The sequence below is a fragment of the Microcaecilia unicolor genome, chromosome 11 (genome assembly GCF_901765095.1).
Source record: "Microcaecilia unicolor chromosome 11, aMicUni1.1, whole genome shotgun sequence".
NCBI lineage: Eukaryota > Metazoa > Chordata > Amphibia > Gymnophiona > Siphonopidae > Microcaecilia > Microcaecilia unicolor.
The window spans coordinates 85831932-85854243 of NC_044041.1; the positions used below are offsets into that span (position 1 = coordinate 85831932).

A 22312-nucleotide genomic window follows, 5' to 3' on the forward strand; every position below is an offset into this window, starting at 1 on the left:
TGTGAAAATTTATAAATAAAGAATAAAAAAAAAAAGAAACAGGTGGGTGGCTCAAGACATGTTACTCAAATACGAGAGACTGCGGGGTTTTACCATCATATGCCGGAGGGAATTAATAGGGTTTAAAATTTTTTTTTTTTAATGAGCATTTATACTCCTCCCCAGTGGATATAGGCCTGCAAAGTGAGCCGTATCTTACGGGGCAGGATCTCTCCCTATGTTAACGAGGAAACAACAAGAGGCACTTAACGGAGCTATCACGGAAGACGAGGTACGATGGAATATTCAGGCTAGCCCCCTTCATAAATCGCCCTGTGTGGATGGGTTAACTGCAGAATTTTATAAAATTTTAGTATCCGACATAATGCCGTGCTTGGCAGTGGTTTTCAATCAATTTGTCGCTGAGGGAGTGTTGCCGGATTCTTTGGAAAAAAGCGCAGACTATAGTATTGCTAAAATCGGGGAAAGATCCACTCAAGGCAGTCGTACAGACCAATTTCTTTGCTCCCTTATGAGACTAAACTCTTTGCCAAGATTCTGGCGAATCGCCTTGCCAGAGTCTTGCCTGGCTTGGTGGCTGCGCCACAGGTGGGCTTCGTGAGAGAACGGTCCGTAGCACGTAACATGAGAAATTTTGGCATCATTGGAACTGTTGCATCGTAATCTCACCTCGGCGCTGGTTATTAGCTTCGACACTGAGAAGGCGTTCAACGGAGTAAATTGGGATTTTATGTTTGCGACTTTGGAATCCTATGGAATAAATGGATTTTTTCTGTCAGCTATAGGAGCTTTATATCAGACTCCAGTGGCAGAAGTATGGACAAATGGATTGTCATCGGATGTATTTAAGATAGCAAGGGGTGTACAAGACAAGGATGTCCCCTTTCTCCGCTTCTTTTCGTTTTGGTGTTGGATCCCCTGATTAGGGACATTATGGGGGTGAAAGATGTGCAGGGGGTTCAGCTCTGCTTAGAACAGTTCAAGATTTAAGCATTTGCAGATGATCTGTTAGTGATTGTCAGTGAGTCTAAAACATCCCTTGCCGGCTTTACTAGAGATCTTCGCGGAGTTTGGTGATTACGCTGGTTTTCACCTCAATTTAGATAAGTCCAAAGTTCTTGCTCTTCATATGGTAAAGGAGGAATGGAAAAGGTTAAACTGCCCCTTTAAGAGAGCTAGGACGTCATTTACATGGGAATCCAACTTACAGGGAACCCTCTTTATATTCTGTAAACATTGCTAAACTATTCTCAAGGGATTTCTTTTCACAGTATTGCAGCATGGGGAGTCTCTTTCCAGCTTATATAAGGCACTTCAGTGGGTGCTACCAAAGTTATCTTTGAGGCTTGAAAAATAAGTGGCCAAAGGATTTGGGACATGCTTTAGCTGGCTGGGATATACAAATGACCACTAGCGTGATTCCTAGGGTTATTTTGGGTGTATGGCTTCAGGAATGTCACTTTGATAATTCACAGGGCATAGTTTTCACAGCTCCAGCTATCAAGATGGGGAGAGGGCATTCTCTGTTGTGATTTAGAGGAGTGTGGTAGCCGTGTTAGTCCACTTTTAAGGTTATCAATAGAAATCAAACAAAATAAAACATGGAAAAGAAAATAAGATGATACCTTTTTTTTATTGGACATACTGTTGTGATTTAAATGTGGGGATGCAATTGGTGCTTTTTTTTTTTTTTTTTTTTGGAGTTATAGGATGATTCAAGCTTTTTAGACTTCTGTATTGCGCTTTTTGGATGATTCAAGCTTTTTGGACCTCTGTGTTGGTGCTTTTTGGAATTTATTTTTGGTTCTATCCAAGGCTCAGTGGAATTGCTGGTATTGGATCAGCCGGGCATTTTCCAAGGAACCTCAAAGGAACACACTTTGTTGTTATGTAAGCTTACCTTTGGTAGCTTGGAAATATATATTGTAATCTTGGGTTTCTCCTCTACTCTCGGCCTTCTGACACTGGCTTGCCTCTTGGGAGGTGAGGGTTTTTAAGTGTGGGAGGCTTATCTTGATATATTATCACCTAGGGGCCGGAGTCTTTTGTAACGCCGATAATTCCAGCTTGGGAGGGTTGGGTTCTGGGGTAATGGGGGGGGGGGGGGGGGGGGGAGGGTTGGGATTTAGTTCGGTGTAAGTTCTTTAGTCTCCGTCTGTAACAAACCGGCAGTTGGTGCCACCAATTGTTTGGGCAAGGGGGGGATTACTTAAATTGTATTTGTAACTTTATAGAGTGGGGTAGTTTGTTCTTTTACAAGTTCAACTCTGCTCATCTCATTAGAAGGCGGAGATGGATTTTTGGCAGAGGTAGGGGTGGGAGGGATGGGGGAGTGGAGGGGGGGAAGAACTGTTAAGATGATGATTCTATCAGCTAGTGGTTCTTGTGGGATACTTATTCTTGGCCTTATGGAGATGTTTGTAATTGTTTCTTTTGCTCTGTCATCAATAAAGATGTAGAAACATAAAATGAATCTGAGAAAATATTTCTTTACTCAACATGTAATTAAACTCTGGAATTCGTTGCCAGAGAATGTGCTAAAAGTAGTTAGCTCAGCAAGGGTTAAAGAGTTCTGGATAATTTCCTAAAAGAAAGTCCATAAGCCATTATTAAGATGACTTGGGGAAAATGCAGCATAAAATCTGTTTTGCTGTTTTGGGATCTTGCCAGGTACTTGTGACCTGGATTGGCCACTGTTGGAAACAGGATACTGGGCTTGATAGACTTGGTTTGTCCCAATATTGAAATGCTTATGTTATGTCCACCAAATCAGATGTTTCTGCGTTTTGTGGTGTTGGGCCATCCCGTCCAGTTCTGGGCTTTGCCGTTTTTTTCGCTACGGCAACAAGGTTTACCAAGTGTTGTGGTGGTAGCAGCGGCATTCCTTTGGTGCTAGGGAATCTGAGTTCACCTGTATCTTGACGACTGACTCGTTAATGTACTATCCTATTCGAACAGCATTGTGGGTAATGGAAAAGTTGTCCATTTCTGCAGTGATTGGGTGATCAATTTCATGAAGAGCAGACTAACTTAATTGCAAATGCTGGAGTATCTGGACATTCTATTTGACACTGCAAAGGAGAGTATCCTCCTCATGGAACGCAGGAGGTCAAAGCTGTTTCAACAGATTTTGTCTTCTCAGTCAAGGCAGGCCCAGGGTCTGGGACTATGTTCAGGTTCTGGGGTCAATAACAGAGGCGATGGAAGTCAAAGCTCATATGTAGCAATTACAGGAATCTCTTGTCAGCCACTGGTCTTCGGTGTCTCAGATGTACGATATTCATCTTCCTTGGACGCTGGTTGCCACACATGCAGTGGTGGTCGCCGCTGAGGAATTTGACTATCGGAGCTCCCTTTCCGATAACACAATGGGAGGTAGTAGCAACAGATGCCAGCAAGTTGGGTTGGGGAGCTCTTCACAAATTTCATCTGGCACAGGCAAAACAGGAATCGCAGTGGTCGATTTAAATTGCTTGGAGCTCAGGGCAGTACTGTAAGAATATACACACAAGAGGACGAAGCCCCCAAGATGCAGGGTTATATTAGAAGGATAAACTCCTAATATATACTCCATAGGTAAGTTTTATATCAGATAATCACAATAAAAGCAATTATTCTGGACTCGTTTGCACAGGGATGACCTTACCCAATTGGCCCTTGATTACAACCAATCACAATACTGATATTCTAATGAGATTATTATGACAACTTACACAACATGTCTTATTCAAAATACACACTTAAAAGCTAATAACTCACTGACCTCCAATCCTGACAACTAATCTGTCACAGACAAAAAGCCGAGGACTAACTATCCCCCTAACCATAGGTAGTTTATCCAGTTAACTCACCTTGAGGCATATTTTCAAAGCACTTAGCCTTCCAAAGTTCCATAGGTTTCTATGGAACTTTAGAAGGCTAAGTGCTTTGAAAATTTGCCTCCTTGCTGTCTTTATGGCAGACTTCCAGTGGTAAAGTGGATTCCTCCTCTGAGATGCAAGCTGAAGCCCCAGCGAGTCTCTGTCCAGGAATAAAATCCAAGGTCTGTATTCTGGTTACAGATGGCACAGTCTTTCGGATGATGCCGTGTATTGTAGCTGAATTAACCCTGTCATTTTGTTACAAGGTCTGCAGTTCCCTGGTGTAGGAAATCAGTCTCTTGCTCTCTCTCGGAGCCTTCTATCCTTCAGCAAGTCTTCTGGTCGTCTTCTTTCTCTTCTCCTTATTCTGTCCAACCTTCGCATCTTTCTAGTCAGATGATACCTGTGGACCAATCCAAACTGGCGTAATGATGTCCAGCCGCATTCATGGTCATGAAGAGAGGCTTTGTAATTAGCAAAGAAACTGTTATCAGAAGGCACATGCAAACCTCCCTGTTGGTCTCTATGGAGCCATTTATCCCTGAGCCAGGCTCCTCAGCTGTTCTCAGGAGATAACTGGGGCTAGGTTTGCAACAAACAATGTCCTTGGATGAAGTCATCTTGGTATGCCCAGCAGTAATTTTCCTTTGTGGAAAAGCTGGTTTCTGATGGTTACAGATGTATTCAGGCCACAGGCTGTAGTATCCATATTGTTATAACAGAATGGTTCAGGCTTGTATAGGCCCCGGACCAGCAAAGGTGAGATAGCAGGTAAATACTCCTACCGTATGGAATGCTGTACACTACTTTGCTCCCTTTCTGGCGGGGTCCCGGTCAATTTTCTACTACAGTGCAAAGGCGTTTGCTTATCAGCAAGCAAGGCGGGACCCGCAGCAATCCGATGGCAGTGGAAGTGGCCTCCTTCATGAGTTGGATGGAGAAAATTTTTTTCTGCTTGTAAGCAGCTCACATCGGTGGGTCCTTGAATGTGGAGGTGACCTTTCAGCAGGCACTCCTTGGACTTGGGAGAATGGGAACTATGCAGCCAGGGATTTCAGCTGATTATGGGCTTCTCCATTTCTGGACGATGGCGACGAAAAGGGAATGCCAAAGTGCCCAAGTTTTTCAGCTATTGGGAAAAAACAGGCTTGATGGGGATCGATTCCCTACTGCAGCCCTGGCCCAGGGACATGTCTACTGTATTCCTTCCTCCCCTTGGCCTATGGTAGGCTGAGTGTTGAAAAGGATCACATTGGCTGCGGAGGCTGTGGCGTGCGGACTTGATTCAACTGCTGGACGGGGATCCTTTCTGTCGTCTGCAGGTACATGGCCTACTGAATCAAGGTCTGGTTGCTCATGGAGGATCTGTGCCCCTGTGGTCTTATGGTTTGGCCATTGAAAGGGCTTGGTTAAGATGAAAAGGTTATTCTGATTTGGTCATTGTTACCTTGCATCAGGCATGGAAACGCTGTACATCTATGGCATGTTCAAGGGCTAGTGTTCTGAGCGCAGGCGGTCTCCCTGCTCTGCTCAGATTGTTCCTAGCATTTATCAAAGCAGGCTTTCAGAAAGGATTTGCATTGGGTTCTCTAAAAGTTCAGGTTGCGTCTTTAGCCTGTTTTAGGGGCCGACTACATAAGATGTCTCTTGGCGGCTTACCCTGATATCGTTCGTTTTTTTTTTCTTGCCGGGAGCAGGCCGCTCGCGCCCTCCCTTTCATACACCACGTCCAGAGTGGAACCAGTCCTTCGGGCTCTTCAGAAGCCTCATTTTGGCTCATTTCCACTCTGGAAGGCCTCCTTGTGAAAGGTTTACACTAAAGACAGCGTTCTTAGTGGCTGTTGTCAGTACGTAGGATTTCAGAGCTTCAGGTTGTCTGTTGTTGGGCTACCTTTCTTTGCTTTTCCGAGGCAAGGGTCTCCCTGTCACAGTTCCTTCCTTTTTTCTGAAAGTGATATCAGCATTTCCTTGTCATCAGCAGCAGATGAATCCATTACGAATGGGTTGTGTCCACCTACCAGCAGGGGGAGATAGAGAACATTGAAAACCATAGTTCCTCTAGGACGGCTAGCTCCATCTGCCTCTCAGTATTTCTCTATCTCCCAGCAGGGTTGGACGCAGCTTGTTCAGCTCCTTGAAGATTCTGCCTAGGGTGGCTCCTGTGCTTTTGCCAGTTGTAGCAGGGGTGTTGTGGCTAAGTGGAGCCCACTTTAAAGGCACATAGGTTCGCCCTTTCCCTGCCTTACCCTTCCCCCTGTGTGGATGCAGGCATATAGGTTCGCCCTTTCCCTGCCTTTCCCACCCTCTTCTGCCTCCGGAGTGCCTCTAGCTATTTCTGAGGCTTTTCCTGACTGTGCAGCGTGACCGGAGCTCATAGACTCGGTCCTTTCAGGTAAGAGCGGTACTCAGCTCCTCCGGGGAGGGCCCGCGGACGGCGTTCCAATCGGGGTGATTTTGGTGCAAAGCCGCCATTTTGAATTTTATTGCGCCATTTTTCGGTGATGGCTGCTGAGGGAGTTAAGCGCTGTTCCCGTTGTGGCAAGCGCAGATCAGCAGCGGGGCTCTGTAAAACGTGCTGTTTAGACGGTAGTGCTGTTTAGACGGTAGAGCCAGTACGAGCATGGCGAGCGATGATTCTTCCCGCTCGATGGAGCTGGCAGCTGGCTCCATCTTGGAAGCGCCGCATGGCTCGACCCCCGCGGTTGTGGAGGAGTCTGAGAGCAGAGGGGCACCTCGGGCCGAGGCTACCAGAGGCGCTTCCGTTCCCATGGCTCCTAATTTGGAGACGGGACGTCATGGTGAGTTTTTCTCCTCAGAGTTTGTGCTTATTTTACATAAAGCTTTCATGCTGAAAAGAGCTCTGCCGCAGGTGTCTGACACTGTGTTGCTACCTGGTTCCCCTCCGACTGATGATGGCCCGGGGCTGATGTCAGACGTGGATGCCCCTGAGCGTTGGATGCACGCTAAACATAGACGGGTAAATTCCCCATTGGAGAGTGGCGCTCCCCCCTTTCCCCCCCCCTTGGTTGGGCTGTGGGGTCTCTGAGGGATCTGGCAGGCCTTCGTGGTCTGAAGAGCCAGAGGAAGGAGCCGGTTTGCCACTGGATCTGGATGATCCCACTGTGGTTCGGATTTTCCACCGCAATGAGCTGCCAGCACTTATCTCTGCCTTACAGGCCCTCTCTATTGATGACCCTGTTCAAGGCGAGGCCTCCTCTGGCAATCCAAGGATGGCGAGTACTAAGAAGCCTGCTCGTGCCTTTCCTTTGCATGACTCCATCCAAGAGCTTATTTCTGCTCAATGGGCTGACCCTGAGGCCAGGGCGATGGGGCATCTTTACCCTCTTGAGTGAGGAGCACTTGGCCCGTTTTGGGATGCCTAAAGTTGGATGCCTTAGTCACAGCGGTGACAAAAAAAGACCGCCCTCCCAGTAGAGGGTGGGGTCTCCCTGAAGGACATTCAGGACCGGCGGCTGGAATCAGCACTAAAACGGTCCTTTGAGATTTCGGGCCTAGCCTTAAGGGCGTCTGCAGTTCTTATGCTGCTCGAGCCTGCCTCTCTTGGTTACAACAGGCAGTGGAACAGCCTGTGGATGGTGCGGAGTCCCTAGCTGAGGTTGCACCGCGCATGGAGTCGGCCTTTTCATTTTTAGCTGACGCCCTCTATGATCTGGTCAGAGTTTCGGCTAAACAGATGTCTGTGGCGGTGTCCGCCTGCTGCCTTCTATGGCTACGGCATTGGGCGGCTGACATGGTCTCTAAGCAAAGGCTGGTGAAGTTGCCCTTTTGGGGCCTTCTGTTATTTGGAGAGGATTGTTAAAGACCTGGGGGATGCTAAACCCCAGTGGTTACCTGAGGATAGGCCGCGGCCTTCTTCCAAGGGTCAAGTGGTTCCCTCCTCCTCCTCCAGACCTCGCTTCCGTGAAGCTAGAAGGTATCGCAGCGGCCGGCTCAAGGCCAGGAGTTCAGGGCCGTCCTCCACAATGATGGGTTGCTGGTCCACTCCTCCTTTACAGCTGTAGGAGGACACCTTTCCCTCTTTCTAGAGGAGTGGACCAAGATTACCTCAGATCAGTGGGTCCTGGACCTGATCAGAGAAGGTTACCGATTGGAATTTGGTGCCCCGGTGAGAGATGTTTGTGGAGTCACGATGCGGTACTGCCGTCAAATGGGCGGCGGTAGAGGAGACCTTACAAGTCTTGTTGCATCTTGGAGCGGTAATCTCTGTGCCTCCCGCCGAACACGGCTGCGGTCGTTACTCCAATTATTTTGTGGTGTCGCAAAAAGGCGGGTCTTTTCGGCCCATTCTCGACTTAAAGAAAGTCAACGAGTCACTAAGAGTGCAGCATTTTCACATGGAAACCCTGCGCTCTGTCATTGTGGTGGTACAGCCAGGAGAATTCTTCACATCTCTGGACCTAAAAGAAGCTTACTTACACATTCCTATATGGCCCCCGCACCAACGGTTCCTCCTGTTAGCGATGTTGGGAAATCACTTCCAGTTTTGGGCCTTGCCTTTTGGCCTCGCCACAGCTCCCCGAACCTTTTCCAAGGTAATGGTGGTAGTAGCTGCTTTTCTCAGGCGAGAGGGTATCCGGGTTCACCCGTACCTCGATGACCGGCTCATCAGAGCGGACTCTGCAGAAGAGAGTCGTCATGTAACAGCCAGAGTGGTCTCAGTACTGCAATCTCTGGGCTGGGTCGTCAATATACCCAAAAGTCACCTGACCCCCTCTCAATCTCTAGAATATTTGGGGCTCCGGTTCGACACAGCCTCGGGGTTTGTCTTTCTACCCCACCAAAGGCGGTTCAAGCTTCAGAATCAGGTCTGTCTGCTCCTGAGGATGCCTCGCCCACGAGCTTGGGACTTTGTCCAGCTGTTGAGGTCGATGATGGCCACCTTGGAAGTGGTGCCATGGGCGAGAGCGCACGAGACCTCTGCAGATTGCCCTGCTTCAACGATGGTCTGCTATGTCCTAGGATTATCAACGCAGACTCACGTGGCTCCCTGCGGCCCGACTCAGTATGGAGTGGTGGCTCTCAGACAGCATGCTGCGGCGAGGAATGTCTCTAGCGCTTCCCGATTGGTGCCTGGTGGTAACGGATGCCAGCCTGAAGGGCTGGGAAGCACATTGCCAGGGAAGCTATGCCCAGGGTCTGTGGACACCCGAGGAAACGGGGTGGTCTGTCAATCGCTTGGAACTGAGAGCGATATTCCAGGCTCTTCTGGCCTTTCGCATGACTCTGAAGGGACTGGCTGTCAGAGTTCTGTCGGACAACACGACAATAGTGGCCTACATAAATCGACAAGGCGGCACTCAGTGTCAAACACTGGCCGCAGAGGCCACTCAGATATGCCACTGGGCCGAGCTACACCTGCAGCTTCTGTCAGCAGCTCACATAGTAGGTCAGAGCAACATGCAAGCCGATTTTCTAAGCAGGTATCAAATCGACCCAGCGGAGTGGGAACTGGCAGACGAAGTGTTCCTTCAGATCTGTGCCAAATGGGGAACGCCCATTGCGGATCTTATGGCCTCAAGCACAAATGCCAAAATCCCGTCCTTTTTCAGCAGACTGAGAGATCCTCACTCGGCGGGGTTGGATGCCTTGGCTCAACCCTGGCCCCCGGGCCTCCTGTATGTGTTCCCTCCTTTGGCCCTTAATAGGGCGGCGACTCCTGCGAATTCGGCTGCATCAAGGAGTGGTGATCCTGATTGGCCCAGGTGGCCGTGGTATGCGGATGCTGGTGGAGGCTCCCCTTCCTTTGCCTCTGGTACCGAACCTGTTGATGCAGAGGCCGGTGACCATGGAGGATCCCTGCCGCTTTGGTCTTACAGCATGGCTATTGAGAGGGCGCAATTGACAGACAAGGGCTATTCTAACAAGGTCATCTCCACTCTCTTGCAGGCCCGCAAGTGTTCCACTTCCGTTACCTATGCTCGGATCTGGCGCCAGTTTGAGGCTTGTTGTGTTTCTAAAGCAATCACACCCATGCGGGCTTCTGTCTCGCCAATACTTGACTTTTTGCAGGATGGTATACAAAAAGGCTTGGCCTATAAGTCCCTACGTGTTCAAGTGGCAGCCTTGGCATGTTTTTGGGGTAAGGTCGCTGGCCTCTCCCTGGCTGCGCATCCGGACATTGCACGGTTTCTTTGAGGGGCGCTTCGGCCTCCCGTGGGGGCCTCTTGTCCGGCTTGGAACCTGGGGCTAGTATTAAAGGCTCTTCAGTGTTCGACCTTCGAGCCGCTGAGGCGAGCTTCAGAGATGGATGTGACTCTAAAGACAGTCTTTTTGGTGGCCATTACATCGGCGAGACGGGTGTCTGAGCTCCAGGCGCTGTCCTGTCGAGACCCATTTCTGGAATTCTCAGTCCGGAGTAACAGTATGTACTGTGCCTTCCTGCCTAAGGTGGTTTCAGCGTTTCACCTAAACCAGCCTATTTATCTGCCCTCCTTTCCTAGGGAGGAGTTTCCAGAATCTTTTGGGCAGTTGCACCTTCTGGATGTGCGTAGGGCTCTGTTGCAGTATCTGCCGATGCCAAATGCTTTCAGGACCTCTGATCACCTTTTTGTCTTGTTGTCATGTCCTCGCAGAGGGTCTCTAGCGTCTAAAGCCACTATAGCCCGTTGGCTTAAGGAAGCCATTTTTTCTGCATATCTGCTATCAGGCCTGCCTCTGCCTGACGCCTTTAAGGCACATTCCACAAGAGCGATTTCTTCCTCTGGGCTGAGACGGGAGCACTCTCTCTTTAAGAGATATGTAGTGCAGCTACTTGGGCTTCTAAGCTCTCTTTTGCCCGTCATTACAGGCTGGATGTGGCTGCCAGGAGGGACGCGCTTTTTGGAGCACAAGTGCTTGCGCGTGGTGTGGCTTGTTCCCGCCCTATCTAGGGATTGCTTTGATACATCCCATGCGTAATGGATTCATCTGCTGCTGATGACAAGGAAGGGAAAATTAGGTTCTTACCTTGGTAATTTTCTTTCCTTTAGTCACAGCAGATGAATCCATGATCCCTCCCTGATTGACTCTGTTTTGTGTTCAGTTTTTCCTGCAGACATGTTCCCTCATTGGGAGAAGTTGGAATTTCTGTTCTACTACAGGAGGTTGAGTTCATCCCTTCTTTGTGTTATTGCTCCTGTTTTGGGGAGTTTGTTCGTTGTGAGGAAAGTTCATGTTATGTTACTTTGCGGTTTAACACTGCTTTGTAAGCTTCAAAATACTGAGGCAGATGGAGCTAGCCGTCCTAGAGGCACTATGGTTTTCAGTGTTCTCTATCTCCCCCTGCTGGTATGTGGACACAACCCATTTGTAATGGATACATCTGCTGTGACTAAAGGAAAGAAAATTACCAAGGTAAGAACCTAATTTTCCCTTCATCTTGACCAATCTGTGGAGCTTCTGTCCTTTCACAGAGAGGATGAAGAGGCTTGGTATTTTTTTTCCTTGAAGCTTATTGATGTGCGTAGAGGCCTCATTAGATATGTGGAGATCACAGAGTTTTGCAAATCGGACTCACTGCATTTTGGTAAGCAGAGGCTTGGCCTCGTGGCTTCCAAGTCCTCAATTGTTAGCTGACCGTAGGAGTATCACATCAGCTTATCTGCTTGCAGGGAAGAAGGCTCATTCTACGAGGAGTACCTTACTGTCTCCAGTGGATATTTACAAGATGGCGACATGGTTGATGCTGCATACCTTTGCCAAGCATTATAGGGGGATCATTTGGCGTGCTTAAAAGCCAGTTCTGGGGCTTTCGTTATGAGGGCAGCAACACCAAGGTCCCACCCACTCTAGGGATTGCTTTTGACTATCCCACAGGTTGTGGAATAGTGGGAAGCTACACAATAGAAGGAGAGGTTAGGTCTTACCTGATAATTTTCTTTCCATTAGTCATCAGGTAAGAGCTAATGTCTTCTGTTCTACCATTGATTTGTGGTTTTGAAGAGCCATATAGAGGGTTTGAGACTTATGAATCAAAAAATGAGTAATATGTAGGAGAAACATGTGAGTGAGTGAGCATCGGTATATGTTGAAGCTTTCCTTTCAGTGGAAGGAGTGGCAGACTATTGAGCACAGTATGCATGCTGACTGCATTGTTAGCTGACTATTTTGTTGAAGGTAATTGCTGTAGCAAAGAGAAGGGAGAGAAATTTAATGTGAAGTATTGCCTTTGTATTTAGTTGCTCACTTGTAAACACTTTTTTTTTAAACATCCTTTTGTCCTTTGAAAACATTTTGAAAAATTCCTTTTTATCTGTTCTGCCTTCAGATCAGTGAATGTGTGGATGCTCGGGACATGAACATGGGAGCATGGTTTGAAGCCCAGGTTGTAAACGTCACAAGGAAAGAAAGGGCTGGTGATAGCTCAGAGTCTGAGCAGCAGGTGGCAGCTGCTGTTGAAGAGGAAGTAGTATATCACGTGAAGTATGAAGAGTAAGTCGCCTGACGCTAAAGATTAAAAAAAAAAAAATCACATCAAGGATAATAAGCGTGCATAATGGCTACTTGATGGTGCTGTGTGGTCAAGCCTTGTGTCTGGTATCTGAATCTCAAACTAAGCAAATATTTCCCCAATGAATACTGTGGGAGTGAATTTTGATAACATAGGCCCAGTATTCTTAATCTAGAAAGCAAGAGTGAATTTGTTGTGCTTGAGAAACTGGTACAGGACTGTACCTAAACAGTGCTTGTGAATAGAGTGCTGTACATAACATTGTTTATAGATGCAGATTGCTCATTTAAGCCATAGTTTGGCTTGTGTCATAGTATATTAATTTTTATATATTAAGTGTGTGTTGTGTACAAAGCAGTAAATCTAATGCAGTTCATTTCTTTGCTTTTCCTAAAAGCTATCCAGAACATGGAGTTGTGCTTTTGAGTGGTAAAGATGTGCGTGCTCGTGCACGCACATTGCTAAAGTGGGACCAGTTGGAGGTTGGACAAGTGGCAATGGTGAACTACAATCCTGATGAGCCTAAAGAACGTGGCTTCTGGTATGATGCAGAGATCCTGAGGATGAGAGAGACTAGGACCATAAAGGAAATATATGCAAATATTCTACTTGGGTAAGCTATTGCTAGGTTTTTTCCTACTGGTAGCATGTTCAGAGATGCCACAAAATTAATTTGTAGCACATATACAGTGGGGGAAATAAGTATTTGATCCCTTGCTGATTTTGTAAGTTTGCCCACTGACAAAGACATGAGCAGCCCATAATTGAAGGGTAGGTTATTGGTAACAGTGAGAGATAGCACATCACAAATTAAATCCGGAAAATCACATTGTGGAAAGTGTATGAATTTATTTGCATTCTGCAGAGGGAAATAAGTATTTGATCCCCCACCAACCAGTAAGAGATCTGGCCCCTACAGACCAGGTAGATGCTCCAAATCAACTCGTTACCTGCATGACAGACAGCTGTCGGCAATGGTCACCTGTATGAAAGACACCTGTCCACAGACTCAGTGAATCAGTCAGACTCTAACCTCTACAAAATGGCCAAGAGCAAGGAGCTGTCTAAGGATGTCAGGGACAAGATCATACACCTGCACAAGGCTGGAATGGGCTACAAAACCATCAGTAAGACGCTGGGCGAGAAGGAGACAACTGTTGGTGCCATAGTAAGAAAATGGAAGAAGTACAAAATGACTGTCAATCGACAAAGATCTGGGGCTCCACGCAAAATCTCACCTCGTGGGGTATCCTTGATCATGAGGAAGGTTAGAAATCAGTCTACAACTACAAGGGGGGAACTTGTCAATGATCTCAAGGCAGCTGGGACCACTGTCACCACGAAAACCATTGGTAACACATTACGACATAACGGATTGCAATCCTGCAGTGCCCGCAAGGTCCCCCTGCTCCGGAAGGCACATGTGACGGCCCGTCTGAAGTTTGCCAGTGAACACCTGGATGATGCCGAGAGTGATTGGGAGAAGGTGCTGTGGTCAGATGAGACAAAAATTGAGCTCTTTATCATGAACTCAACTCGCCGTGTTTGGAGGAAGAGAAATGCTGCCTATGACCCAAAGAACACCGTCCCCACTGTCAAGCATGGAGGTGGAAATGTTATGTTTTGGGGGTGTTTCTCTGCTAAGGGCACAGGACTACTTCACCGCATCAATGGGAGAATGGATGGGGCCATGTACCGTACAATTCTGAGTGACAACCTCCTTCCCTCCTCCAGGGCCTTAAAAATGGGTCGTGGCTGGGTCTTCCAGCACGACAATGACCCAAAACATACAGCCAAGGCAACAAAGGAGTGGCTCAGGAAGAAGCACATTAGGGTCATGGAGTGGCCTAGCCAGTCACCAGACCTTAATCCCATTGAAAACTTATGGAGGGAGCTGAAGCTGCGAGTTGCCAAGCGACAGCCCAGAACTCTTAATGATTTAGAGATGATCTGCAAAGAGGAGTGGACCAAAATTCCTCCTGACATGTGTGCAAACCTCATCATCAACTACAGAAGACGTCTGACCGCTGTGCTTGCCAACAAGGGTTTTGCCACCAAGTATTAGGTCTTGTTTGCCAGAGGGATTAAATACTTATTTCCCTCTGCAGAATGCAAATAAATTCATATACTTTCCACAATGTGATTTTCCGGATTTAATTTGTGATGTGCTATCTCTCACTGTTACCAATAACCTACCCTTCAATTATGGGCTGCTCATGTCTTTGTCAGTGGGCAAACTTACAAAATCAGCAAGGGATCAAATACTTATTTCCCCCACTGTATTTCTGGCTATTTCTAGATCAGATTGTGGCTTTTTGGTACACACATGCTTGTCAAATCTAATTTTAATTGAGAAATTGTGTTTGTATTGTCTCCACCCCCCCCCCCCCCCCCACAATATTGGTATTACAGGATTTGAAAACAAATGCATGAGGACAGTTTTTGGAATCCAATAGATTACAGGACCCGAGGAAACATGGTTTCACTAGAGGCAGGTCTTGTCAGAGAAATCTAATTAATTTCTATGACTCTGACTAGAGAGTTGGATTGAGGGGAGAGTGCTGAGTGTAGTGCATTTTGCTTTTAGCAAAGCATTTGACTCGGTTCCATGTTGACTGACTCACCGAGTTAGGAACTGGTTGAATGGAAGGTGACCGAGGGTAGTGGTAAGTAGAACTTGCTCTGAAGAAAAAGATGCTCTCCGAGAACAAGCAGGTTGTCGTATTCTCACAGATAGGTAATGTCATCCAACGGAACCCAGTGTGGATGCTGACTAACAAGATTATTGGAGAGCTTTCTAGCAGCGTCCAATCACACATACATTGGTGCCTTTCTGCCTGACGCATGGGTCCCTCAGTGGTGGTGTTTTTGCAGAGCATGGAGGATGTTTTGTATTCTCACAGTGCATATCTTTCTCTTTGCAGTGCCTTCCTTCGTGTTTGTTCTTGTTCATCTTATTTGCTATTTGTAGCTTCTTTTTATTTTCTTTATTTTAACTAGTTGTTTCGGCTCTTCAAGTTATTTTTCATGAGCTATTAGACCCGTTTAGGCTGGAGCACTGACCTGAATTTGAATGCTGCCCTTTTTTCGGTTTACAGTTGAGTTTGTTGGCTGCAATTCTTTTCTCGATGTCCCAGAAGATCCTCTGTGGCTTTCCAGTGTAATTGGGTGACTTCTGTGATGGACCTGCATTCTTGGTGCATTGGGTGCCTTGGGGCCTGACCATGAGCCTAACTCTTTTTCTCTCTGTTTGAAAGTGCAGTTGAAAACAGGGTAGAGCAGCAGGTCCGACAGGAGAGACATTTTGGCTCCTCAAAGTCTTGTACATTGTCGTCAGCGCCAGAAACATCAACCTCAATGGCTGCCAAGTCCATTGGGAGTGCACAGGCATAGAGAAGGTCTCCACCTCTCTACATCAAACACTGAGAGTAGGACCTGACACCGAGGGCATGTACGGGTTTGACAACATTCTTGTCGGCACTGATGGACACATACTGAGCATCGGGGGGAAGCCCAAGCAGCACAGTAATTGGTCCTCATCGCACAGTTCCAGATGCACCAGGGCATCGGCTTTGCTGGTACCCGAGGAGCGCTGGCCCCAGGTAGAGTGCTCCCTCTCTGGAAGAGGTGCCAGTGCACAAGTCTCTCAGCTTTCTCAGGCTGCCTCTCCTCCGGCTCCCCTGTCTTTGCTGATTCCTTCCTTCGATGAGAAGGTCTGAGCTATGGTCGGGGAGGAGCTGGCACAGATGCTGCAGCTGCAAACCACTCGGTCATTGAGGGCACTTGCACCAGCTGCAGATCGGCCCCAGATTCTTCTGGCGGCTCAACCCATGCCTGAGCAGAGATCTCCACGTTTGTACATGAAAGGGTGTCAATATCAATACATAATACTTCTCTCGATGTCGGGGGTGGGGGGGGTTGGGAGGAGGGGGGAAGCTTCCCTGGAGCCTGGAGGGTTGATCTGTACCTCAGTGCTGTTCATGGCAAGTACAGTGAAGAGTCTGAGGTGGGGGGGGGGGGGGCGTTCAGAGGAGGAACACACTACTTTTTGGAGGAGGAGTCTTATGAGAGACCCTCTGATCCCTCACAGTCTTAAGAGAAACCTAAATCTCCACCTGAGGTTGTCTCTTTACTGATTTTTGTTAGAAAAATGGCTTCTTCCATCCCCTTTAAGTTGGAGAAGGAGAAAAAGCCTAGGGCAGAAATGTTAACTGTCCTAGACTGAGTCTTCTCCTAAGGAAGGGGTCACAGTACCATTACACCCTATCCTTAAAGATGCACTGAAGAACAGAATTTCCCCTCTCTGTGCAGGTTGCGCCTAAGAAGTGGATATGCAGTGTAGTATCATATCCAGAAGGCTCCTGGATTCAAGAGGGCCCAGTTGCCTCACCACATTCTGATGGATGAATCTGCCCTCAAATGAGCTAGGAGTTCCAGGACTCGGGCCTCGGCGCCACCAGGTAGAGAGGCTCGGACACTGGACTCGTTTGGGAGGAAAGCTTTTCAGGCCCAGATTCTCATTGCCTGCATCCAGTCCTACCAGCTTTACGTGAGCCTTTAATTGCAGTCTTCTGGTCCGCAGTACACTATCTTGCGGATTCTCTCCCATAGGAGCAGGCCACACAGTTTCATTAGTTGGCCAGTAAGCAGCTGGAGTTTAGAAAATATTGGCCAAGGATGCGTATGACTCTAGACTGTACGCCATGGATGTAGGGATACGCAGACTCTCATGACTGCATGTCTCTGAGCTAGAACCAGCAGCTCAGGAGAGGTTGGTAGATGTTCCCTGCTGAGGTGACAACCTGTTTGAAGATAAAGTAGAAGAGGTTGTGGACCTCATCAAACACATAGATACCATCTAAACCCTAACTTGGCAACCTGCAGCCCACCTTCTCTTCTAGGAGGTTTTCAAGTGGCCTAGATGGTAGGCTTACTGGTAGGGTAGAGGCTGAATTTTTACCAACACAGTTGGCCCCTTGTAACATCCGCTCAGTGGGTTCTTCAAATAGTCGTCTTGTTTAATGACCATCAAATTGCCCACAGCGAGCTTCATACATCAGCTCTCAGCACAAGCAGGCTCTTGTAGAGGGAATTTCTGCCCTTCTGCAGGCGAATGCAGTCGAATCTGTACTACTAGGGCAAGAAGGGAAGGGATTCTATTTCAGATACTTCATCTGCCCAAAAAGACAGGGGATTTCATCCCATTCTAGGTTTAAGGACTCTGAACAAATTCCTGGTCAAAGTTAAGTTCAGGATGATTTCCCTGGACACCCCATAATTCAGGAAAATGATTGGCTATGCTCTCTGGACTGGAAGGATGCATATACCCATATTTCAATACTTCCCAATCACAGGAGGTATCTGATTTCAAATAGGGAAACACCACTACCAGTACTGTGTTCTGCTGTTTGGACTCGTGTCAGCTCCCAGGGTATTCACCACATGTTTAGTGGTAGTTGCAGTGTGTTTGCGCAGACTGGGAGTATGCGTTTCCTTTCTGGACAATTGACTGGTTAAGAGCACATCTCAGGAGGGAGCAACAGTCAATATGACTATTTGGGTGTTGGAGCTACTAGGGTTTGTCTTAAACTACTTCGTCCCACCTTCTTCCAGTCCACCGATTGGTACACAGGAGCTTGGGCTTTTTTCCCATGAGAGAGAGCAGACACCTTGACAGCATTTAGCTTTGCAGATTAGAAGCAACAAACAGGTCATAGCTTGGCAAGTGTTGAGATTGATGAGCCACATGGTCTCAATAGTGCATGTTGCACCCATTTGAGAGTGGCCTAGTGGACCCTAGCTTCCCAGTGGCCTTAGGTAGCTGGGAATCTAGCATATGCAATCCAGATTCTGCCAGAGTTAACTCATGATGGACAATTCTATCGAATTCAACTGTGGGGCTACCGTCTCAGCATTAACAACATTTGCATCCAATCTAGGGAACTTAGTCTGCTCAGTTAACATCTTCATATCAACCTGCTCAAGCTGAGGTTCATTTGGAACACTAAAGGCTTTCAGAGATGGCTACAGAACCAAATTCTCATTCAAAAGGACAACCAAGTTATAATGTTCTATGTGGACAAGCAGGGTGTATGGGTTCCTACCCCTTAGGAAGCAATGGGAAAGTGGCAGTGGGCCCTCCTTTATGGAATGATACTTGAGCCATGTACCAACAAGGAAAGGGCAACTGCCTGGTGGACAGATTGAGCAGGGTTTTGCAACCGCATGAGTGGTCTCTCAACATGGGCATAGCCCACAAAATCTGAGTGTGGAGCACCCCCTTAGTGGATCTTTTTGTCATCCATCTCAACCACGAAGTCCCCCAGTTTATATTCAGGCTCAGATCACATGAAAGACTAGTGTTGGATACATTTCTCCTACATCAGGGGACGGGACTTCTGTATGCAAATCCTCTTATACCTGTTGTAGAGAATACTTTGCTGAAACTCAAGCAAGACCAGGGAACTATGATCCTAATTGCACCTTACTGGCTGAGGCAGATCTGGTTTGCTTTTCTGGAGTTGTCCTCTGAAGATATGTTGAGATTGATGAGGGTCAGAAAATATTCCACACAGAACAAAGGATCTCTTCTGAACCCCAACCTTCAATCCCTGTCCCTCATAGCTTGGATGTTGAGAGTGTAGAATTTGAATCTGTAGGGGTCTCCTGCATTTTGCTGGCTTCCAGGAAAGACTCCACTAAGAGGTGTTAACTCATTTAAGTGGAGCAGTTTTAACCATTTAACCCTACTCTAACAGTCAGTATTCTCAATGGAGAAGGGTAGATTGCGAGGTTCCTCAGGGATCTGTGCTGGAACTGCTGCTTTTTAACATATTTATAAATGATCTAGAGATGGGAGTAACTATTGAAGTAATTAAATTTGCTGATGACAGTTATTCAAAGTTGTTAAATTGCAGGAGGACCTTTGGAGACTGGGTATTCAAATGGCAGATGACTTTTAATGTGAACAAGTGCAAAGTGATGCATGTGGGAAAGAGAAACCTGAACTATAGCTCTGAGATGGAAGATTCCACATTAGGAGTCAAGGGCCAGGAAAGGGATCTAGGTGTCATTGTTGATACGTTGAAACCCTCTGCTCTTATGTGCTGCAGCAGCAGTTGAGAAAGCAAATAGAATGTTAGGTATTAGGAAAGGAATGGAAAACAAAATTGAGGATGTTATAATACTTTTTCTCCGAGGACAAGCAGGCTGCTTGTTCTCACTGATGGGTGACGTCCACAGCAGCCCCCTCCAATCAGAAACTTTACTAGCAAAGGCCTTTGCTAGTCCTCGCGCGCCGATGCGCACTGCGCATGCGCGGCCGTCTTCCCGCCCGAACCGGCTCGTGTTCGTCAGTCTTCTTTTGTCCGTGCTCAGGACGGTCGTGTTTTACCGCCGTTTCGTGCCCCTCAAGTTGATCCTTGCGCGTCTTCGCGATTTTCGCAAAAAAAAAAAAAAAAAGAGACCGATCGGTCTTTACCCTTTTCCCATGTTTCCAGCTTTTTCCCGCGTAAGTTTCCTTTCACTTTCGGGACCGGCCTATTTGGCCTCGATTTGGGTTTTTTCTCCCATCTTTTTGGTGCCCTTCGTCATCCTGAATTTTGATTTCGCCGGCGTGATTTTTCCGCCCATGTCATCGAAGTCTTCCAGCGGCTTCAAGAAGTGCACCCAGTGCGCCCGGGTAATCTCGCTCACTGATAGGCACGCTTCGTGTCTTCAGTGTCTGGGGTCTGGGCACTGCCCGCAGGCCTGCAGTCTTTGTGCTCTCTTAAAAAAGAGGACTCAGGTAGCGAGATTGGCCCAGTGGAACGCGTTGTTCTCGGGCTCTTCGATGACAACAGCATGGGCATTGAGTGCATTGACATTGACAGCATCGAAGTCTTTGGCATCGGCATCGACTGCATCGAGGCCTCTACCTTCGGCATCGAGGCCCCTACCTTCGGCATCGTCGGTACCGAGGTATCGAAAGGCTGCGTCGACGTCGGTGGTACCGGGACCTCCGCTGTTGCTGATGTCGTCGGACGGTGGTGCTTCGTCTGGAGTGCCGCTGTCCATTCCCCTGCTGGTGGCGGTGAGCCTTCGGATGGGTCTCCCCCTGTCATGAGGGCTCCTGCGGTACAGCCCCCCCGAGATCGACCTTCTTCGGCCTTGGCCTCGAGGAAGCGACGGCTGGATTCTACGTCGTCCTCGTCGGTACCGGGAAGCTCCGGTGACATGCTTCGCTTGAAGAAGTCTAAGAAGCATCGTCACCGGTCTCCTTCCCGTCTTGGTACCGAGAGCTCTGGGTCGCCGAGGCAGTCGGCACCCAGTAGGCATCGGCACCGGGAGGACCACTCACCCTCTGTTCAGGAGGTGTCGATGCGCTCCATCTTGGACAGCCCTGAACAGCCTCCACGCCCGGAACAGACTCAGACATCGACGCCTGCATCGGCTTCCCAGTCTTTCTCCACAGCCGCTCTGCACGAGAGTCTCCGGGCCGTTCTTCCAGAGATTCTGGGAGAGCTGTTGCGCCCTTCCCCTCCGGTACCGGGGGTGCTTGAGTCACCAGTACCGTCGAGTGAGGCGCCGGCTGGCCCCTTGCCCGAGGTGAGGTCTCCGGTACCGCTTGCGGTACCGGCTGCAGCCGCCTCCCAGGCAGACTCCCCGACGACGTCGGCGGAGGGAGCTTCGCCGGTGCTGGCGAGGGAGTCCACCTCTCGACGCTCCTACCGTGGCCGTGTTTCCACGGAGTCGAGTCAGGCACGGCTTCAGACACAGGTTCGTGAACTTGTGTCTGATACCGATGGTGAAGCCTCCTGGGAGGAGGAGGAGGACATCGGATATTTCTCTGACGAGGAGTCTGATGGCCTTCCTTCTGATCCCACTCCCTCCCCTGAAAGGCAGCTTTCTCCTCCCGAGAGTCTGTCTTTCTCGGCCTTTGTCCGGGAGATGTCTACGGCCATCCCCTTCCCGGTGGTTGTGGAGGATGAGACCAGGGCTGAAATGTTTGAGCTCTTGGACTATCCTTCTCCACCTAAGGAAGCGTCCACAGTACCCATGCATCATGTCCTAAAAAAGACATTGCTGGCGAACTGGACCAAGCCACTAACTAATCCCCACATTCCCAAGATGATCGAATCCCAGTATCGGATCCATGAGGACCCAGAGCTGATGCACACTCAGTTGCCTCACGAATCTGGTGTGGTGGATCTGGCCCTAAAGAAGGCTAAGAGTTCTAGAGAGCATGCTTTGGCGCCCCCGGGCAAAGACTCCAGAACCTTAGACTCCTTTGGGAGGAAGGCCTATCATTCCTCTATGCTCGTGGCCAAGATTCGGTCCTACCAGCTCTACACGAGCATCCATATGTGGAACAATGTGCGGCAGTTGGCGGGCTTGGTGGACAAGCTCCCTCCTGAGCAAGTCAAGCCGTTTCAGGAGGTGGTCAGGCAGCTGAAGGCGTGCAGAAAATTCTTGGCCAGAGGGGTATATGATACCTTCGATGTTGCGTCCAGGGCCGCTGCTCAAGGTGTGGTGATGCGCAGACTCTCATGGCTGCGTGCCTCTGACCTGGAGAATAGAATCCAGCAGCGGATTGCGGACTCCCCTTGCCGAGCGGACAACATTTTTGGAGAAAAAGTCGAACAGGTGGTAGAACAGCTCCACCAGCGGGATAACGCTTTCGACAAATTCTCCCGCCGGCAGCCTTCAGCATCTACCTCCTCAGACGTTTTTATGGGGGAAGGAGGACTGTTCCCTACTCTTCTAGTAAGCGTAGGTACAATCCTCCCTCTCGCCAGCCTGCGGCCCAGGCTAAGCCCCAGCGCGCTCGCTCTCGTCAGCAGCGTGCGCCTCAGCAAGACCCCTCGGCTCCCCAGCAAAAGCAGGGGGTGAGCTTTTGACTGGCTCCAGCAGAGCATAGCCGACATCGACGTGTCCGTGCCGGGCGATCTGCCGGTCGGGGGGAGGTTGAAAGTTTTTCACCAAAGGTGGCCTCTTGTAACTTCCGACCGTTGGGTTCTTTAAA

General features: G+C 48.5%; 1 protein-coding gene across 4 annotated transcripts in view; it reads left to right on the forward strand.

Moving 5' to 3' along the window:
- UHRF1 (ubiquitin like with PHD and ring finger domains 1) overlaps positions 1-22312 on the forward strand; it is a 171535-nt gene that overhangs the window by 58670 nt on the left and 90553 nt on the right. For all 4 annotated transcript variants that reach the window (XM_030219374.1, XM_030219377.1, XM_030219375.1 and 1 more), the window contains 2 exons: positions 12127-12290; positions 12707-12922. In XM_030219374.1, coding sequence (XP_030075234.1) covers positions 12127-12290; positions 12707-12922 — 380 coding nt within the window. The remainder of the gene's footprint in view (positions 1-12126; positions 12291-12706; positions 12923-22312) is intronic.